Source organism: Neofelis nebulosa, chromosome 1, assembly GCF_028018385.1.
Source record: "Neofelis nebulosa isolate mNeoNeb1 chromosome 1, mNeoNeb1.pri, whole genome shotgun sequence".
Lineage (NCBI taxonomy): Eukaryota > Metazoa > Chordata > Mammalia > Carnivora > Felidae > Neofelis > Neofelis nebulosa.
The window spans coordinates 176,422,190-176,444,014 of NC_080782.1; the positions used below are offsets into that span (position 1 = coordinate 176,422,190).

A 21,825-nucleotide genomic window follows, 5' to 3' on the forward strand; every position below is an offset into this window, starting at 1 on the left:
CTGTACATATGCTGTTGGAAAAACTGGAAAGCAGCAGAAAGAAAACAGGAAAACCAGTAGGTGGGAGAAGGAGAAAGCACAACAAGCATCTAGTAAGGATAGTCGGATTTAAACGTGGCTACATGTTGGGGCGCCTGGGTGGCTCAGTCAGTTAAGCATCCGACTTCGGCTCAGGTCATGATCTCACAGTTTGTGAGTTAGAGCCCCACGTCAGGCTCTGTGCTGACAATGTGGAGTCTGGAGCCTGCTTCAGATTCTGTGTCTCCCTCTCTCTGCCCCTCCTCTGCCCCTGCTCTCTCTCTCTCTCTCTCTCTCTCTCTCTGTCTGAAAAAAAATAATAAACACTAAAAAAAATTAAATGAAAATAAAAGTGGCTACATGTTCCCCAATTTTATTTGTGTTCAGTCTTTTAAAAGTATAAATATCTGCGCCAGTGAGTTTGCATTTATTTTCTTTCATAGCAATTGTCAGAAATCCAGAAGTCCAACATGCAGATCAAGTCCAATATTGGCACATTAAAAGACGTACATGAGTTTAAAGAAGAACGTCCTCAGTATCCCCAGGATTTCCAGAATGTGATGCAACTTCTTGATAGTCAGGTATGTGCCAGTGGCCAGTAACTGCAGCCGGGGCCTAATTTTTCTTCCTGAAGCAGTTTACAGCAAGCATTTCCTACAAAAAAAGGGTTTGTCTCTTCCCGTGACCATGAAGCTAGTTCTTTTCTTCTTGTCTCCTAATACACATATAATTAATCATAGCCGTTCATTAGATGCTTGTTGATTGACTAACAGATGCAGATATAGACTAGTTGGCAAAACTGTTTCATTTTTGGCTAACACAGTATCAACTTGAATTGTGTGGGATTACCTTAGAGTTTATTTTTCGTATTTCAGAGGTAGGTCCCTGCTGTCAAAAGGCCTAGAAAGGCGTAATGAAGCACTAACTTTATTTTTAGAGCTGAAATATCTGGCTGCATTGCTATACTGATGGTCTTCTTCATTTATGAAACCTAATTACAGTCATGTGGAAAGTGGCATCCATAATCAGCACAGTTGTCATTCTGGCAATTTTCACCCTCCTGGTTTAGGGGAACATTGCTTTTTACCAGGAAACAAATGGAGATTAAAGTTTATGAATTTAGGATTTTGTTGAAAAAAATATTTGCAAACGACATATTGGATAAAGGATTAGTATCCAAAAACTATAAAGAACTTACCAAACTCAACACCCGACAAACAAAGAATCCAGTGAAGAAATGGGCAAAAGACGTGAATAGACACTTTTCCAAAGAAGACATCCAGATGGCAACAGACACATGAAAAGATGCTAAACATCATTTATCATCAGGGAAATACAAATCAAAACCACATTGAGATACCACCTCATACCAGTCAGAGTGGCTAAAATTAACAACTCAGGAAACAACAGATGCTTGTGAGGATGTGGAGAAACGGAACCCTCTTGCATTGCTGGTGCAGCTGCTCTGGAAAACAGTGTGGAGGTTCCTCAAAAAATTAAAAATAGACCTGCCCTATGACCCAGCAATAGCACTACTAGGAATTTATCCAAAGGATACAGGAGTGCTGATGCATAGGGGCTCGTGTACCCCAATGTTTATAGCAGCACTTTCAACAATAGCCGAATTATGGAAAGAGCCCAAATGTCCATCAACTGATGAATGGATAGAGAAGATGTGGTTTATATATACAATGGAATACTACTTGGCAATGATAAAAAATGAAATCTGGCCATTGGCAGCAACATGGATAGAAGTGGAGGGCATTATGCTAAGTGAAATAAGTCAGTCAGAGAAAGACAGATATATGTTTTCACTCATGTGTGGAACTTGAGAAACTTAACAGAAGACCATAGGGGAAGGGAAGGGGAAAAAATAGTTACAAACAGAGAGGGAGGCAAACCATAAGAGACTGTTAAATATAGAGAACAAACTGAGGGTTGATGGGGGAGAGGAGAAAATGGGTGATGGGCATTGAGGAGAGCACTGGTTGGGATGAGCACTGGGTGTTGTATGTAAGCGATGAACCACGAGAATCTACCTCCCCAACCAGGAGCACACCATACACACCGCGTGTTAGCCAACTTGACAATAAATTATATTAAAAAATATATACAGGGGCGCCTGGGTGGCGCAGTCGGTTAAGCGTCCTACTTCAGCCAGGTCACGATCTCGCGGTCCGTGAGTTCGAGCCCCGCGTCAGGCTCTGGGCTGATGGCTCGGAGCCTGGAGCCTGTTTCCGATTCTGTGTCTGCCTCTCTCTCTGCCCCTCCCCCGTTCATGCTCTGTCTCTCTCTGTCCCAAAAATAAATAAAAAAAAAAAAAAGTTGAAAAAAAAAATTAAAAAAATATATATATATACATATCATTTTAAAAAGTAAGCGTATTTTTGGAATACAGACCACTGCCACTGTTTCTTACGCTGCTGCTCACGTCTTGCCTCTCTCCCCGGCCATTGGCCTTCCACCGTGCAGCCAGGCCGGCCACGTCACTGTGCTGTCTTATCCTCCCACGGCTCCCCATTCTTCACAGAGCCAAGTCTGGAATCCTTAATCAGCAGCCAGACTCCCTGAGGATCTGGACCCTGTGGTATCCCGCACTGTTCTCGGCTTTACCTCAACGCTCCCAGCTGCACCAAACAGCTCATGGGTCCCAGGAGACAGCATTCTGTTGTTCTGCTTTTGCCCTTGTGGCTTTCTTTGTCACACACCTCTCAGTTTTCAGGACCTGCGGCTTAATTCTTCAGCTGGGGCAGCACCTCTTCTAGAGAGTTCTCCTGGACCTCTGGGCTATTGCATTTGGGTAGTTCCCTCAAGCAGAGGTCCTGAGAAGGTCGCTCACATGCACCTTATGGGGGGGCTGTCTATTGTTAGGTCCGCTTTCCTCCTATTCAAGGCAGAGTGTGTCCCTCAGTCCTCACCCACCCGGCCACGACAGCCCAGCGAGGCCCCTGGCATGTGGTAGGGAACTGCGAATTGTGTCTTGTATTGAACTGTTGACAGTTGCTCCCTGTGAGCTGGGCTCAGGAATTGAAGGACCTAATTATGAATCCCAAAGTCCCACCTAAAATTCTTTTGTTTCCTTCCTGTGAGCTGTGTTGTCAGGTCAGAACCCAAGGCCTCAGAAGCCTTGGTGTTTCTTGGGGCACCTGGGAGACTCAGTCAGTTGAGTACCTGACTTTGGCTCAGGTCATGATCTCACAGTTCGTGGGTTCAAGCCCCGCATTGGGCTTTGTGCTGATAGCACAGAGCCAACTTCGGATTCTCTGTCTCCCTCCCACTTTCTCTGCCCCTCCCCATCTTGCACTCTCTCTCTCTTAAAGATAAATAAACATTAAAAAAAAAAAAAAAAGAAACCCTGGTGTTTCCTTTTAGCTCCTTCGACTGCCAAACTAGCACCTATTTTTGAAAACAAAATTTTATTGGAACACAGCCATGCCCACCCATTTATGTATTATCTAGTGGATGTTCTCCTACTGCTGGTAGTGGTGACCGAGTCCTTTGGCCCCAGAGCCTAAAATATTTACTATTAGTCCCTTAAGAGAAAATGTTTGCTGACCCCTGCCTTAGAGTTTAAGATGATAACCATGTGCAAATGTATTTAGACACTTTTGAACATCTATAATCTAAAAAATGCTTGCTAAAATTTTACCAAGTAGGTAGTTGGGTTCCAGAGGTACTCACTACAAAGGAAACTTCCATTTTGAGTCAATTTTATTGCACATAAATTACTGTTGTTTTACTGTGTCGTAGGAAAGCAAGTGGACCGCCCGAGTTCAAGCTCTTCACCAAGAACACAAGAAAGAGAAGGGTCGGGTAAGACTAAGAAGCCAGGGTCTGTCGGTGGGTCATTTTTTAAAAGAATATATGTTTTTTCTCTATGGCGAAGGTAGTGTTTATCTGCTTAACAAATTTTATGGAGAAATGTGTGACAGAAATGAAAATTATAATATCTACACCAATGATAACCACTGCTAACTACTTGGTTGTAACTTCTTTTGGTCTGTTTTCTGTGCCATAAATGTAGCATTTCTGTATGTTTTGAAACCCATACTTAGGGTCTTACAAATTTTGAATCATGCTTTATCACTGTGTACGCTTCTCACTTAATAGATTGTAAACTTTCTTCTGGTTTTTTGGGGATTTGTTGTTTTTTTAACATTCTTGTGTGTGTGTGTGTGTGTTTTAATTGTTTATTTGCTTTTGAGAGAGAAAGAGAGACAGAGAACCAGCAGAGGAGGGGTAGAGAGAGGGAGACACAGAGTCTGAAACAGGCTCCAGGCTCTGCACTGTCAGCACAGAGCCTGATGCAGGGCTCAAACCCATGAACCATAAAATCATGACCTGAGCCGAAGTCTCAACCAACTGAGCCACCCAGGCTCCCCAGTATTCTCGTGTTTTTAAAAATATTCTTCAGGGGCGCCTGGGTGGCTCAGTCGGTTGAGCGGCCGACTTCGGCTCAGGTCATGATCTCGCGGTCCGTGAGTTCGAGCCCCGCGTCGGGCTCTGTGCTGACAGCTCGGAGCCTGGAGCCTGTTTCGGATTCTGTGTCCCCCTCTCTCTGACCCTCCCCCGTTCATGCTCTGTCTCTCTCTGTCTCAAAAATAAATAAACGTTAAAAAAATTAAAAAAAAAATGTTTAAAAAAATAAAAATATTCTTCAAAATCATAATTTTTTTAATGGCTATAGAATGATCTTGTAGATGTATCGTAAGTTATTATTGATCATTCCTTTATTGCTGAACCCATCGTTTCTGATTTTTTCACATTGCACGTCAGTAGTCTAAATAATCTTTAATTTTATTAAAGATAATTTAATTTGGGGCTCCTGGGTGGCTCAGTCGGTTGAGTGTCCGACTTCGGCTCAGGTCATGATCTCACGGTCCGTGAGTTCAAGCCCTGCGTTGGGCTCTGTGCTGACAGCTCAGAGCCTGGAGCCCGTTTCGGATTCTGTGTCTCCCTCTCTCTCTGCCCCTCCCCTGTTCATGCTCTGTCTCTCTCTGTCTCAAAAATAAGTAAACATTAAAAAAATTAAGAAAAAAATAAAGATAATTTAATGTGAACAATTCTTCCATTTTAGTGAAAACAGTTTGATTATAATACTGCCTTTCAACTGAGTACATCCCAAATTTAAGCATTATTGCACTGGTGCAGAAAATCTAAAGTACTTTTATTTGAGACAGGAAAACTTGGATCTATCTTTTCACTTCATATGTACGTTGTAGCCCTGTGTCTGCTGTGTCTTAGTCGGCTCGGCTGCTATAACAAAATACGGTAGACTGGGTAGCTTACAAACAACAGATATTTATTTCTCATAGTTCTGGGGCTCTAGGGATTGAGCAGAGAGTTTGTTAAAGTGAGGTCATGGCTGCGTGTAGGTGTAAAGCCCATGTTGATTTCTCCAGCCTAAACTACCCTCTGAGCTCCGGATGAGATAGCCAGCTTTGTACTTGGTATCTCCTCGGGCTTCCCAGGTGTCATATGTCTCAGATGAGGTGCTCGGGCTCATCCCCAGATGTGGTTTTCTGTTGTTCGGTGGCATCCTGGTCTGAGCAGTCAGGAGCACGCCTTGAGCCATGTCTCCCTCAGCACCCAGCGCGGGGGTATCAGCAGGGCCTGCTGCGTGTCTCATATCCACGTTCTTCTGTCCATTTCCATTGCTCCTACCCTCCACCGAGCCCCCGCCATTTCGAAAAGGACCCTGTAACTGGTCTCCCAGTTCCAACCTTCCCTTTTCCCAGTTTGCTCTCCAAGGAGCAGACAAGACCATCTGGCTACTGGCCACCACCTGCCACCTCATCCCGGATCCTCTCTCCGAACCTACACTTTCTGACCACAATTGCCTTCGGGACACTTGTAGAACATGCCAGCCTTTTTCTCTTCACACAAGGTCTTTGCTGCCGGGACATCCTTCCATTTGCTCTTCACATGGCTGTCCTTCCCCTCTGTCTTAGTGTTCTGTGCCTCGTAGCAAATTACCAGCAATTCATCTTCTCGAAGTGTCCGTGAGCACAGGCCTGGTGGTGTCCTGTGCTTGTAGTCTCACAGCTGCATTCGGGACGTGGGCTTGGCTGCTTTCTCATCTGGGGCTCAGGGTCATTCCAGGCCCATTCAGGTTATTGGCAATATGCAGCTCCTTAGGGTTAACAGTAGGATCAGGACCCTTAGTTCCACAGCTCACTACCCAGCTGTTGACTTTTCCAAGGCCAGCAGGAGAGAGGCGCTCGCCTGACTAAGGCCCGTGCAGGGTAATCTCCCTTTGCATTAACTCAGAGTCAGCAGATTAGGGACTTAAAAAAAAAAATTTTTTTTAATGTTTATTTTTGAGAGAGAGACAGAGAGAGCCTGAGCAGAGGAGGGGCAGAGAGAGAGGGAGACACAGAATCCAAAGCAAGCTCCAGGCTCTGAGCTGTGAGCATAGAGCTCAACGTGGGGCTCAAACTAATGAGCCATGCATGAGATCATGACCTGACCTGAAGTCGGACGCTTAACCTGCTGAGCCACCCAGGCGCCCCAGACTGGGGGCTTTAAATGTATCTGCTAAGTCTCTTCACGTTTGCTGTCTTGTGTTGGTTAGAAGCACATCTCAGACTCCAACCAGCCCATGTCTTCGAGTCTGCTCTTGCTGCTATAACAAAATACCATAGACTGGGTGGCTTTAAACAAGGGACGTTTATTTCTCACTGTTCTGGAGGCTGAGAAGTTGCACAGTCAGGAGGCCAGCTCAGTTCCTGGTAAGAGCCCTGTTGCAGATGCTTTGTCACTGTGTCTTCATGGGGCAGGGAGAGAGCAAGAGATAGCTCTCTGGTTTCTCTTAAGAGCACTAATCCCATCATGAGGACCCTACCCTAATTCATCCAAACCTAATCACCTCCCAAAGGCCCCACCTCCTAATACATCACGTGGGGGATTAGGGCTTCGACACATGAATGGAGGGGCGGACACAAACATTCAGTTCATAACTCTACCAAGAGAAAGATTTTACGCAGGGTGTGTAGTCTGGGGGTACAAACTTGAGGGCCATTTAGAATTCAGCCCCCCTCTTGCCTTAGCTTACAAGTCATCTGACACCTTCTAAGTAGGTAGACTCCTCCCTTACGGTTCCCATCATGTCACAAGTGTAACTCTGATTGCTGTTTCACATAGTTAGATTATTTATTCACTTGTTTACTGTATCTGATCGGATCACTAGCCCTGCGAGGGAGGGACTCTGCCTATCTGGTTCTCTGTTGTATTCCCAACGTTGACTAACCTAAAGTGTGATTGGCATTCATTAAATATTTGCCGAATGAATGTGGAAGGTTGCTAGTCAACCAACAAGGAGATCATTCAACCTTGTTATGGATGGAGGAATGCTGATTGGAGGGGTCAGAAGAGCAGGGTTGAAAGAGTCATCTGTTGGTATGAGCACAGGCCCCTGGTATGAACCCGGGCCCCCTTAAACTCAAGGCCATGCTGGTCTACCTTGTTGCCCTGCTCACCTGTCATGCTTCAGGCACTGAGCCAGCTTGAGAGAAGAGGCAGTGACAACTTAGAGCGGTTGCTTTTCTGGGAGAATGTTCTAGCTTCCCTTCAAGATGCTCTAAGGTAGTAGTTCCTAACCAGGATGCACTTCAGCATGACCAGAGGCTCTTTCCCAAAATACTCTTGCCCAGCTCCACTCAGTGAGATTCTGATTTAGTCTAGGATGGTTTCTGTTTTGGATCCATGGTTTGAACAACTGCTCTTATGATTTGAGGTTCAACTCTTGTCCTTCAGGACGTCTTACAGTGTTGGTATCTAGGGACAGAATTCAGGCCTCCTTTCGAATGCGGATGGTGTTTAGTCCTTGCTCCTTGAAAGCCTCCTGTGCTCCAGACCGTTGTAGGAGTTCCGGTGGCCCTCCGGCCAGAATAGAGTGCAGGTTGCAGAGTTGTACTCTTGGCCACTGCGAGGCGTGATGGAAAGATGGACTGTTGGTGGTTTGGTGGAGGGAGGAGAGGCCTTCCCTGGTTCTGAGTCGGCTGAGCTTCCCCAAGTATTATTGGGAGTGTGGAGAGTCTGAGTTGCCGCTAGGCTACGCTGCTCCATTGTCTGTTGGTTTTGCCTGTTCAGAAGCTGCTTTTCTCCTTCCTTAACTTCTCTTAAACCCTAACAGAGGGGAGAATTCAATCAGGTTTAGTAATCTCTGCCTGAGACCTAACTATTAATTATTCCACATGATTGCTGCCTACTGTTCCTACAATGCACATATTGTATTTCTCTGTTTAAGGGAAGTTGTGATTGCCAACTTTTTATTGCTTTACCTAGGCCTCTTGGCAGCTCTTTGTTTTTTTTTTTTTAAATAACATTGGTAGGAGTTCAAAGGGAGTCACAGATAAACGATGGCATGCGCTTTTGACCCGACAGAAGACTCTAGAGCTTGGGAGGTTGTATGGTGGTCACATAACAAAAGGAAAGGAGGACAGAGTACTGTGTTCTGGTAGAGAAAAGAGCATAGTGCTTGGAATGGTAGGAGGTCACAAGAAATGGGCTCAAGAGCTCCAACTTTCTGAAATAATCTGTGGCTGTCCCTTGCTTAGACTGTTCTCTCAGCAGACTCTTTTCTGGGCTTTTCTAGTCCATTCTCAATTCCGATATCAAAATGTTGCCAACCCTTAGCTTGTCCTGTGTCTCCATCTTCTGAGAGTCTGGACGGACTCTACATGTTGTTGATCAGAAACTCCTACCCAGACGCCTGGACATTTTCACTGGCTTTTCCTTCTATTTTCCAGCTCAGCATTTCCCAGACTGCTTTGGGCACTCTCCTCATGGTCTGTAGAAAATGTGGGGAAGGTTGTTGACAGTGTTCTCCTGGGGGAGGTTCTTGGCATCTGCTAGGACACGAAAGGTTCTTCTTCATCCTTACTCAGGAAACCTTTTCCACTTGGTTCAACCCAGTGCTTGTCTCACCTTCTCTGGGCACAGAGCACTCCAGTGGGAAGACCGTGCAATGTATTGAGAGAGAGCATTAACTTGTTGTTGTTTTAAATGTAAATAGATTTTTTTAGAGCAGTTTTAAGTTCACAGCAACACTGAGCAGAAAGCACAGAACGTTCCCAAATACCCCTTCCCCCCTCTATACGCACAGCCTCCCCCATTATCAACATCTCGCACCACGGTGGTACCTGTGTTGGAATTGCTGGGCCTACATTAACACATCATTGTTACCCGAAGTCCATAGTTCACATTAGGGTTTACTCCTGGTATTGCACTTCCTATTTCTATAGATTTTGACAAGTGTCAAATGACATGTAGCCACTGTTATAGCATCATACAGAATGGTTTCACTGCCCTAAAAATTCTCTGTGCTCTGTCTATTCATCCCACCCTCAACCCCTGATTTAAAAAGCCAAGCAAGTTGGGAAATGCTGCTTTAGACACTCTTTGTATTTCTCCTAGGCACGCTCACCGGCCCCCTTTCTTTGGCCTACACAGCCTTCTCCATTTCCAGGGTGTAGGCTTGGAATGTCTTTAGCTCCAAGGACCCATGTGTTTTTCCCCTCTGTTTAATGAGTAGTGAAATTGCTTTAATAATCTTTCCCTAAATTATTGAAAGCAAATTCTTCCTGAAGGTTTTTATGTCCAGTATATGATTCCATTTCCTGAAATGAAATCTCTGAAGATGAATCTGTTTATGAATCTTTGTATCTTTCTGTTCTCTGTGTCCCTCCCATGCTCCTCCCTCCTTCCACCTTCCTTTTCTCAGCGAATATTTATTGGGAACCTGCCAAGGGCCTGAGATGGTACTTGATCATTGGACATATGAATAATTAAGGTGGACTCTCCACCCCAGGCACATGTGGACGCCTGAGGGTTCAGGACCGCATTGGGTTGCAACCACTCTGTGGGGTGGGGTTGGGGGGGGGCCCTGACCCTTTATCAGTGCTCATTCCTGTGGTATTGCATGCAATGTGCTCAGGTGCACACAGCTGTTCATGCTATCAGTGTTGTGTGTCATGGGTCACAAGCTCCCCAGGAACAGAGATGAAGCCCTCATACAGCCAAGGCCATGGTATACAGTACCCAAAGATGGATTCAGTGACTTGATGTGCACAGATAATCTAAGGCCAGCAAAGAGCCACAGGGTGTATACATACAAACCGCAGAATGGAGACATTTCACATACAGTTTGCAGACCGATGCCTTGATTTTTTTTTTTTCCAGCTCTTGTCACATATAGAGAAACTTCGAACCTCCATGATAGACGATCTAAATGCAAGTAATGTTTTCTACAAGAAAAGGATAGAAGATCTAGGGCAGAGACTCCAGGAACAGAATGAACTGATTATCACGCAGAGACAACAGGTATTTGGGGCTATATATTGGCACTGTTTTTCCTTAAGTAGCACAATTTATCTAAGAACATTTTGTTTTATTTTAGAGCATTTGTAAGTTGGATAAGATAAAGAAGGTAGGATATTTTCTTCCATATGGTTGTTTGTAAAAGCACATCCAGTAGTTTTTTCAAGGTATTTTTAAAAAGCTGTAAAGAGCAAGCAGATTTATTCAACTGGAATTTAGAATAAATTTGAAGAGAAGAATTTCTCTTCGTGATTACTTTGAGAAGAAGCCCAATCCAAATGCTGCTTCTATAAAACTTTTGCCTTCATGTCTCTAAAGTCCATTTGTCCCCTGTCTTTGGGGGATTTCATGAAAAAAGTTAATTTGCTAAGTACAGTTATCTTGTCCATTATCTAGCATGTCCCTATCCGGTTTCAAACATGAATCGTTAGAAAACTGTTTTTCTTTGCAGATTAAAGAGTTTACCAGTAGACCATTAAACAGTGTCAGTGAACCCAAAGGTGAGTGGACCAGGATCCCAGTGTTGGAGGCAAGGCGGGCCTCCCTAACCATGCACCAGTCATCAGAAGAATGTGGGGTCCCGATGGTTGACAGGCACTAAGATGACATTCCTGTGGTGACTTTAATTTTAGCGATCTGTTACTGAGATCCAGAAAGTTGAAGAATTTTAAATACCTAGACTGTTGTTGAATGGCCTTATATACTTTTTATCAGAATACTGTTATGCACAAAATACATCCTTAGTAACGATACCTCTGGACTGATGTGCCATAAGGTGAATTTACAGTTAAAAGCAAAAGGTCTAGAGACAGACTGGGCTCGGCGCCCATCTCCAGCATTGTGCGGCTCTGTGAGTCTCTGCCTCAGTTTCCTCAGCTCTAAAGTTGGAGTATGAAGAGTTAGCTACATCATAGTCTTGTTATGAGGATTACATGGGAGAGGATATATAAAGTGCACCTGTTAAACACTGGCAACAACTATTGTTAATGACCCTAACCTCAGTTTCTCTAAAGTACTGGAGAGGCTTCCTGTGTCATTCTCAGCCATGGCAGTTGGAGATTAAAGATTTATTCTAGGCACAGTTGGGGCACAGACAATTCCCGTCTCATTCAGGAGCGAGTCTAGAAGGGATGCTGGAGCCAGAAGTGCAGGGTTTCCTGATAAAGCGTAAAATTTACCTTTGTCTGGACCCCTTTCAAATAATCCAAGTTCCTGCTTGTCTCAGGTTGTTAAAGGGGTACTTCTCTGCTTGAGGAGCACAGGTTGGGGATTGGTAATGGGTGCATGAGCTACATTTCCTCCTTGAATCTGGGGGTCCTGGGGGTTCATTGACCTACATACTTGGTTCCCTCTTGTTTTGAGATAAAGCTTTGAGAAGGGCTATTGTCCCCTATAACTTCTCTTTAAACGGTGAGAGTCCAGGTAGTGAGCAATACCTATATAATTACTTAGCATAAATATTTGACTGACCATAATTTTAGGAAAAAGTTTTATAAGGATTTATGTTAAACACCTTTACTCTGTTGGATGAGTGACTATATGTTGGTAAATTTTTTTTTTCCGGAGGGAAAAGATTAGTATAAGGGCTGGCAAAATATGACCCATAGCTTGTGATTTTTGTTATTAATTAATTAACTTTTTTATTTCAGGGAATCCTTTAACCTGGCAAACATTCGAATCTAAGCCAACTGCCCCAGCTGTATCTAGTAAGTTTCTATAATAGCCTCAGGGTTCAAAAGATACTTTAATAGTGCTAAACCAATACATGACTTATTATTTTTAGAGACTCTTCTTTGAAAACCAGTGTGTTTGCAAAGTATATAATAATCTATTTTGATTCCTGGCTTTGACCTAGTTCTAAAACCCAAGACAAGACTGTAAATATCTATGTAATTTTGTGGTGATTTTTGGTTAGCCATACCTAACCTATTATTTGTCAGGTCTGTTCTCTGTGTCCCTCCCATGCTTGTACTTGTGGGTTTACAATGTGACTGTGTGGGGTGGCCACCACATTTTGGCATCGCTGAGGGTCAGTGCTGCAGGCTTTGACCTGGTGTTCCGTCAGTCACTCACTTGAGGAGGGCTCGGCAAGTCTGTCTTCCGGAACCATCAGGGTTTGGCTATAATCCACAAAGACATAATCTGAAGAGTTTAGAAACGGAAAGATTGTTTTCCTAATAATAGTTAAACAGTTGAAATATTCTTATTATTCTTTTAGTCCATTCAGGAAAGCGTAAGGATGGAGGAAGTAAGGGTGATCCTGAACAAGAGAGGACGTGCGTGCAAACAGGGATCAGAATACCAGGGAAGGGTTCAGGCTGAGGCTAGGCGCTGAGTGACGGTACCATTCATATGGGCCCAGGACAGTAGTGATGAGCATGTTTGGGAATTTGGCACAATTGACTGGGAAATGCTAATGGTTTTCACCGCTCAGTCTTCTCAAATGCTTCTGGAGGCCTCTCGATGTTACATCTGCAAGCAGAAGAGGGTGAGAAGTGCTGAGGAGGGAAGGGCAGGTTCGTGCCAAGAGTGGGGTTGAGGGGATGGTAAAAGCTGGGCTTACATCTTATGGAAAAAATGCATTTTGTAGAAGGATGACAAGGTTAAAAGGCATTAAATTGTTATTGTTCATACTTTGTACTTGGCACAGTATTGGAACAATCTTTTGTTCCACTAAAACTTTATTTACAAAGACAGATGGTGGACTAGTATGTTCCATGGGTTTTACTTTTGCAAACCTTGATCTAGATTATGAAAGTTGCAAATGGCTTTCAGGGTCTTGTTTCTAGGGTCTGTGTGTGTCATTTACACACAGCTAGGAGTTGAACACTTTCACCAGTGGCCGTTGTAAAGACAAAAATGTATGCCCATGGAGGAAGCTAAGGCTTGTGGCCAGTATTTTTCAGAGTAGGATTAGAATTAAAGATCTATCGTAATAAGCTAGTGGAAGAGAAAACTGACAGACAAATACATAGTCCAGAGAGGAACCTCAGGTAAGAATTGTCAAATATTGGAAGGGAGGCTGTGGAATCTAATTTTCTGACGATATTTTAAAAGTAGAAAGCATTTAGTCTTCCTTGAATCAGACTTCTCTCTAAAGGCTTTGACTGAGTTAATGCCTTCTTACAATGTGTTCCAGCCCAGTGATTGGATTTTTAAAACTGATTTATTGTACATGAACGTTCATATCAGCATTATTCACAACAACCAAAAAGTAGAAACACCCAAATACCCGTCATCTAATGAATAGATATATAAAATGTGGTCAGTCCATACAGTGGAATTGGCTGATGCTAACATGCGATGTGCAACACAGATGAACTTTGAAAATGTGGTGTTAAGTGAAAGAAGCCATTTACACAGGACCCCAATGTTTGAGTCCATTTTATATGAAATGCCCCAAAATGAGGCAAATCCACAGAGACAGAAAGTAGATCAGTGCTTGTCAGGGACCGTGGGTAGGAAGAAATGGGGAGTCGTGGCTAACGGATGTTTGGGCGCGTGTGATGAAAATGTTCTAACATTAGTAGTGGTTATGGTTGTACAGCTCTGAGTTCACTAAACACCACTGAATTCTGTATTTTCAAAGGGCAAACCGCATTTCAATAAATCTGTTACAGAGAATTGGTTTAGGTTAGCTGGTGACTGTCACCTGAAACATTTGTCCCTTAGGATCTGTATATATCTTGACTTATTGGAGGAGTGCTTGATTATCATCAAGTTGAGATGCTTATGCTTTTGTTACGGGAGCCTGTGAGCTTTCTCTCTTTGTGCTGTTTCAGTGACTGCCTCAGCCCCACAGACTTTGGATGCTAAACCAAGTCTAACAATGGCACACGGTAAGTTTCAGCCAAGTCTCAGCATTTTATGTGCAGTTTCTGCCCTGAGTCAGAGAACTTATTAACTAAAAGTGCTTCTGTGGGGGTAATTATGCAAAACAAAACAGAAGACGTTTTAGCAAATGCAAAACAGTTAATAAAACTACAGCCTTCATATGTAATATTATCGTAAACTGTGAATATACCTACTAAAGGCATAAAGTAAAACCTGTATATGTTGCTGGACTCACAAGCAGAGATTTTTAACTTTGAGTAGTACTTTGATTATGTGTGATTTAGGGCGGAAAGTAGTAGGTGTTGGGTAAGAAGGTGATTTTCTACTAGACCAGCCAACCAGCACGTGCCACAGGGCATGTGTGACTGTTTTTGTAACTTTCAGTGTGGCAGCAAATCACCTTTTTTAAACAAACAGTTTCAGCGATTGGTTGGAAAAATCTAGAAAAGACATGTGATGGAAACCAAAGGGAAAAGTAGGAACCACTGGTGGAAATCACTGCCAGGAGTCCATTCTTGGACCAGGGGCACAAGGATGATAATTGTTAATCACATGATCCAATAGATAGGGTGAATTTTTGTAGCCGTATTTTATTTTTATACTATTAAAGTGTTTACAGTCTTTGCAAGCATGTTTTTAGTACATTGTTTTCCTGTGGTCACCTGTGTATTAACTGAATTAAAATGGGAGAGGAATCAACTTTTTTCTGTTATCTACAAATGCTTCTGGAATGTAAATGATTACTTCATTGCATTTTAGTTAGACTTAAATCCATGGTCAGTCATATCAGACTTTGTGTCTTCAGAAGTGTTGTGGTTCATATGATCGTGGCCTTTTGTAATTATCTCTTTGCTCACTGATGGACTCATGAAGTGTTTATTGCCCCTCACTTTTTTTTTCCAAAGGTCATTTCAGGCATTTCAGGAGGATCAATACCCTTGAGCATATGTGTTCACACTATGTGATGCATAAATTCCCTACTTAGTGGGTGTTATTATTGGCAAGTGTTTATAGAACACTCGGGTTTTCTCCCTCTGGGCCAGTAAAAGATAAAATATATGTTGCATCTATGTCAATTTGCTTTAATATTGAACAGACAAGAAAACTTCCCCTGGCAATTGCTCCCTACTCATATTCTTTATCTTGGGTCTAAAATCTCTGTCTTGCCTTCTTTTTCAGGGTTGATTTTTATAACGCATTGCTGACTGCTTCTCTGTACTTTCACAGCGCGCTATAGTTTCTTCTTCTGTCTTTTGTTACTTTGTTATCATTAGCCTTTTGTGTGACAGTGTCTGAGGTCTACATTTTCTTTGTTAAAACAAAAAATATAAATATTTTTGGCACCCCTATAGTAAGTATGTTTAGTATTTTGGACCCCTATAGTAAGTATGTAAGTAAGTAAGTAAGCTGTCTGGAGTTAATTCAAGAGTCCTGACAAATCCATCAGTTTCAAAGCACTGTGTTCCTTATGGACTTTGCCCTGATTGGAGCTGGACTGCATGAACCAGCCATGCCCCCTTGTTGGCATCTGCTGGGATTAAAATGCTAATTTTAAATGCCAGCCAGACCTGGCATGAGGCCTGCAGTCTTTGGATTGGGATCTGAGCTGATTTGTGAGCATCTCAATGGGCAGGAGCAAGGAGGAGGCTAGTACGGGGGCCCACTGACCTGCCCCCCACCCCCGGCCATGGCAGTGTCCCCAACGGTAGGGGTGGGGGAGGGGGCAGGGAGAGTAAGTCTGTATTGCATAACATTATTTAGCCCGATTACGTCTCAGTCTTTCCTTTTCCATCTCAGAGCTTGATGAGGTTCTTTACTGTGAGAAATGTCGTGATTACTCACTGTCTGAGGTTGGAGATCTGCAGGTGGGAGGTTATTGGGCAGTGCTCTTGGACAACCCCCGTGAGAGAAGACGTGGGTGGAAGGGGACGCTGAACCCAGATACAGCTGCAGTGGAGGCCTCGTCAGATCTAACCGGGGGCTTTAGAGCTGGGATGGGCAGTTCAGAATTTTCCTGGATCGAGCGATCAGTTACAAGATGTGGGCTGTCCCAGAGAGGAGGCAGGGGTGTAGGCCACTCCTTTCAGCCAAGACAAAGCAAAAAATAGAAGCAAAAGGTAACAGGAACGCACTAGATGTGAATTAATGGTGCAGATGAATTATTTGGCTGAGCATAGAGTATGCAGAAGAGATTTGAAGGAAGTAAGGTTGGTTGAGACTGTTCATGGCAAGCGCTGTGTGCCAGACTATAGCTGTTCAGGCCGTTCTTGTGACATTATGTAGCTTCTGAATGTTCTTGAGGCTGGGTGTGGCCAGACTTGGAGGGCTAAGCTTGCGGAAGCTTAGCCTGACCAGAGTGTATTCAAAGAATCGGAGCTGGAGAGACCAGCTGGGGCTCGAGTAGTGGTCTACAGGAGATTCTTCACCTAGGAATTGGGGTTGAGGTTTTGAAACAAGAGGGGGCAGACATACCAGCCATTCCCGGGAATTGGTGGAAAGGTACAGGTGCAGATGGTTCAGGCGAGGATGAGGGAAGCGTTAAGAACACGATGAGCTCACGGAGACCGTGCCATTTAGAGGACTCTGGGAGACAGATGCAGCCATTGCCAGTGGGAAGGCACATGGCTTCATGGCCAAGAGCCTAGACTTTGAAGGGAAGCAGACAGTCTGGATTCATAGTTGACTCAGGAAGCCGTAGGTTTGGGTTTCCCTGCCTGACAAATGGGGAGAGTAGTATTGGCTACTTTGGTGGGCTGTGGTGAGGATCAGGTGAAGCAGGACCTTTGGAACAGGAGCCAGTGAGCAAGCCCTGGCCAAACGTTAGCTTCTGGGGTGCGGCCAACAAGTGCCAAAGGGCTGGATAGAGATCTAAGAGTCTGTCTTCTGGAGGTTATGGTAGGAGACTGACATAACGATTTTTCTGGAAGCCTCTGGAGCGTTCACAGGGGAGAGACTTCAGCTCTCACCCTGGATGGAGATCTCAAACCAGGGCAGGAACTGGGTCGTTTGGAGGCTGGACCTGTGGCTTATAAGGTATAAGAATGGCAGTCCCTTCTCTTCACACTTGGACATCAGTCTGCTAGTTTAGGGAGCTGGGGTCTGGTGGGCCTCACTTGCTTTATTGTAGGAGCCTGGCTTCCCTCCCCTAGAACCCTGTCCTCTGCCCCACAGGAGCAAAGGTCACAGTTTTGAAGATTTATCCTGACTCCAGAGAAATAAGTCCTAAGATGATCTCTGTAATACAATGATAATAAATATGCATATGATGGTTTGGGGAGATTTTAGGGAGATTTTCCTCATAACTTTATTTTTGTCATTTTCACAAAGTATAATAAAATATATACCATGTGACTTTAAAAATTGAAATTAGCTCTCCTCCTAAAAATCCCTACTTTCAGCAGTTCAAACTAGTAAATAGTCTATTTGTGTAACTTTACCTTTTAATTTTTTTAATATTTTACTGAGATAAAATTGATCTATAACACCTATCAGGTGTACAACATAATGATTTGGTAATTGTATATATTGTGAAATGATCACCACAGGGTCTAGTTAACATCCATCGCCACACATAATTACAGGATTTTTTCTTTTTTTAAAAAAAAAATTTTTCTTCCACGTTTTTTATTTATTTTTGGGACAGAGAGAGACAGAGCATGAACGGGGGAGGGGCAGAGAGAGAGGGAGACACAGAATCGGAAATAGGCTCCAGGCTCCGAGCCATCATCAGTCCAGAGCCTGACGCGGGGCTCGAACTCACAGACCGCGAGATCGTGACCTGGCTGAAGTCGGATGCTTAACCGACTGCGCCACCCAGGCGCCCCTACAGGATTTTTTCTTTATTTATATGACTTTAAAATCTTGCTGCTGAATGACAAATTCGAAAGCACATTTCTAATGTTCAGCAGCCGTGATCCATGGATGTAATTAAATGCTTCTTTGTGTGATCATGTTCATGTTTCAAAATTAGACTACTATTTGCTAGGCCGTGTTCCAGAAGTTCCAGAAGTTTAAAATGCATTTCTCCCAGTCAACGTTAGATAGGTTGACTTGGTTGCTGAATAAGCTATAAGAGCCTATTTATATATACTTAAGTATAACATATATGTATTTATTTGTGTGTCCCTGTACATGTGTGCATATGTTTGTAGATGCCTAAAACAGAGTACCAGAAGTACCCTTCAGCAAATTAAATCTAGAACATCAGAGTAGGGGGTATTAAATCTTAGGGAATCTGTGCAAAGCACATAGATCTGTGCCCGACAAGCTGGTGGGCTCTCAGTAATTGTTGGCAGTTACTACCTTCAAGGTCACCCACTCTGGGGTCAGGTGGTGGAATGAAATGGCCTCGGCCCTGTGGGTGCAGGTGGAGAGCTCCCTGGGGAGGTCCCTGTGGCAGTCTCCAAGCTGAAGACGAGTGAAGCACGCACTTCCTAAGCTAGATCTCTGCATTTTATCCCGTGTCTGAAACCTGACTGCCTGACGCCCAAACCTGACCTTCCCCAGGAAGGAACTTTCCCTCTATTGATGGGATGGCATTTAGCTTTATCTGTGCTGCCTATGGGTTTCCTAGTGCACAGTCACCAGGAGGCCTCATCTCCGCACCCCCCCCCCCCGCACCCCCCCCCCCCCCACACACACACCGGGCCCTGTTCTGGGGTGGGATTGGGAACAGCCTGCCTTCATGTGCAGTCTGTCCGCAGCCTTGCCCTGGTGGCTTTCCCAGAGTGGAAGCAGGTGTTGAACCGTGGTTTGGGGACACAGAGGCATATAAGGACAGGGTCTTAGTCCTCCCACTGCCCCTCGGGCCACCCGTCCTCCACCATCCCGGTCCTCCCACTTAAAGGCCCCGGGGCTAATGACAAGTGGGAATCCCAGAGCCTTGGGCATTTTCAAATATTTTTATTTTTGGAACTGAAATCACTTCATTAATTTTCTCTTTAGCCACCCTATCAAAATACCTTATAAGGAAAGTATTTGGGGGGGGGGTGGTGGATAAGTGAAGAAGACCTTTTGCAGTTGTGTCCTTAAAAGAATCGCATCAGGCACGAGGTTGCTGAGTGAGAAACTGGGTGTAATTATTTGAAAATATAATTTCCTGAGAGGGGACTTGATGGAAAAGACGTGGAAAGAGAAGATATCACGAAAAAGTGACCAGCTTTAACTGACTGCCTCCATATATTTTCCCCCAGCGAATCCTGCTATTTGGGGCATGATTAAAATACTGCGGAACTATATGGGTCTCAAAGTTGTTTGCAAGGAAACTAATTTTACTTTGCTGTTGTCCTGTTTGTACTGTTCTTATTTTTCCTCATCGATAGAACAGGCATTCCCATCGCACATACTGGAACCAATAGAAGAGCTTTCAGAGGAAGAAAAAGGTAACCAAGGGCTCCATCAGGGGTCCTACCTGCCTAGAGTCTACTTAGATGCCAAAACGCAAGCCTTGAATCCGATCCAGTGGTTTTTGTCACACCGTATCCAAAGTAGGGAAGACATTTAGGTTTGGAGATTATGCTTTCAGTCTATCTGTAGTAAGCTGTCATCTTACTCCTTGAACATGCTGTTATATTTTCTTTCCCCTGCATTCCTGCATTCTTAGCATCTGAATAAGACATTTTTGTGTCAGTCATGTGCCCGATGATAACAAAAATATTCGTCGCACAGTAGGTATTTCTCACACCCTGGATCTGGGAAAGGAGTGGGTGAAGTACCCATTTCAAAATGATTTTAATAGCAAGAAAATCGTAATGTTTAAGCTCTCAATGTAGAATATTTAGGTGCAGAATAATAGCTGTGTGGGCAAATTTGGGAGCTGTTCAAGGTTTGGGGAGATAATTAGAGCAATTGTTGCTTATTCATTTGGCAGTTCTCAAAATCACTTTCTGTCCATTAATTTTGAAGTTTATGAAAAATGTTCCACATTATTAAGAGTATTTTCTATGCCAGACTTGTAGATCCTAACACCATTACATCTGAATCTGTTTATCATCATTTTCTCCTTAACAGTGATAATGCTTGACCATTTATCACCTCTTCAGGAGAAAGCAAATGGTTAATATGTATATAGATTCTGGCCTTGCCATTTGTGTTAGAGAATTAAAATTTTTTTATTAAAAAATTTTTTAATCTTTATTTTTGAGAGAGAGACAGAGAGAGAGACAGAGAGAGAGAGAGAGAGAGAGAGAGAGAGAGAGAAGAAAGAAAGCACAAGTGGGGGAGGGGGAGAGAGAGAGGGAGACACAGAATCTGAAGCAGGCTCCAGGCTCTGAGCTGTCAGCACAGAGCCCAATGCAGGGCTCAAACTCACGAAATATGAGATCATGACCTGAGCTGAAGTTGGAGGCTTAACAGACTTGAGCCACCCAGCCGCCCCGAGAATTAAAATTATATATTCCAATTTGCAAATTCTTAATAGTTATTATAACTTCTTCTGTGTTATCTAGACAACTTTTTCCAAATTGTTTAGAAATTGAGAAGTGACTAAACCAGGCACATCTATAAAATCTATGCAATGTGTATTTTCAATTTGCTTTCAAGTAACATGCTTTCTCCCTCCTCCATGTCATTTACTGATGTCTGGAACACAAAATATCTTATTCTGTGAAGAATCTATGTAATGCATCAGGAGGTTCATAGAAAGGGTCCAAAATTTTTAAACAGGAGCCCCAAATCATACGGTTCACACTCATTTAAAAAACGAGTCATCTAGGTTCCAAGAAGAGTCCTGCTTTGTCCACCATCACTTGGGGCCCTGCTTCCTCCCGCTGCACCCTTCTGCTTCTGTTTCTTTTAAAATTCTCTACCCAGACCATGTAGGGGGTGAGTTTGGGCGGCAAACACCGTCATTGGTTGTGTTGCCACATGCAAGGGACCAGACTGGGAAAGAAAATAATCTTTGCCACCCTCGACTGCGTTCAGACACAGCTCTAGTGGGACATAGGAAAGGGCTGGAGACCACCAGAAAGCCCTGAGTCCCAAGCACACTGTTACAGAAGCCAGGGACCCAATGAATCCTTCCAGTGCTTCCATGGGGCCAGCAGATTAATTGCCATCAATAAATTCCTCAGCTGTGCTAACATTTTGCGATGATATCTGTGCAGCTAAATTTTGGCAGTGGTTTGTTTGCAAAGCGCTGTGGCTGTTACCAAGAAGTAAGGCATGCATGACTATTTCTGCGTCCGTACTTTTTTGACAGTCCCAGAGAGGCGTATTTGATCTTGCTGTCCTATAGGACGTTAGGATGTGAGGGCCAGGAGGGCTCTCAGGGGCCGTTTTATTGTTCAGAACCTCGAAACACAGGGCGATCGGGAGCTTGCTCCAAGCTGTTGGGCTTCATTAGTGACGGGACTGGAACTAAAGTCCAGGTGTTCTGCTTTCCGTAGTTTAATGCAAGGAATGAAGTGAGAGAGGCAGGCTGGTCCAGGACTGGCAGGGTGCCCTTGGAGCAGTCTCTTTACCTCTCTGTTTTTAGTGTCTTCAGGTGAAAAATGAGACAATTAATTACTAGATGATGAAGTCCCTTCCGACTCGGAAATTCTGTTTTGTTTTTTTTTACTGTTTGCTTTGCACTGCAATTATTTGCTCACCATGAATGCTGTGTCATTAGTCTGATATAACTGATCATTTGTGTGGGCTGTTATCCACTGGCCA

At 43.8% G+C, this 21,825-nt stretch overlaps 1 protein-coding gene across 6 annotated transcripts in view; it reads left to right on the plus strand.

Moving 5' to 3' along the window:
- The window catches only part of DZIP1 (DAZ interacting zinc finger protein 1), a 55,743-nt gene that overhangs the window by 20,956 nt on the left and 12,962 nt on the right, over positions 1-21,825 (plus strand). For 4 of the 6 annotated variants that reach the window (XM_058681719.1, XM_058681729.1, XM_058681740.1 and 1 more), the window contains 7 exons: positions 462-599; positions 3,769-3,831; positions 10,201-10,341; positions 10,790-10,838; positions 11,988-12,044; positions 14,121-14,177; positions 19,494-19,553. In XM_058681719.1, coding sequence (XP_058537702.1) covers positions 462-599; positions 3,769-3,831; positions 10,201-10,341; positions 10,790-10,838; positions 11,988-12,044; positions 14,121-14,177; positions 19,494-19,553 — 565 coding nt within the window. The remainder of the gene's footprint in view (positions 1-461; positions 600-3,768; positions 3,832-10,200; positions 10,342-10,789; positions 10,839-11,987; positions 12,045-14,120; positions 14,178-19,493; positions 19,554-21,825) is intronic. The other 2 variants (XM_058681749.1, XM_058681760.1) reach the window with 2 other exon arrangements.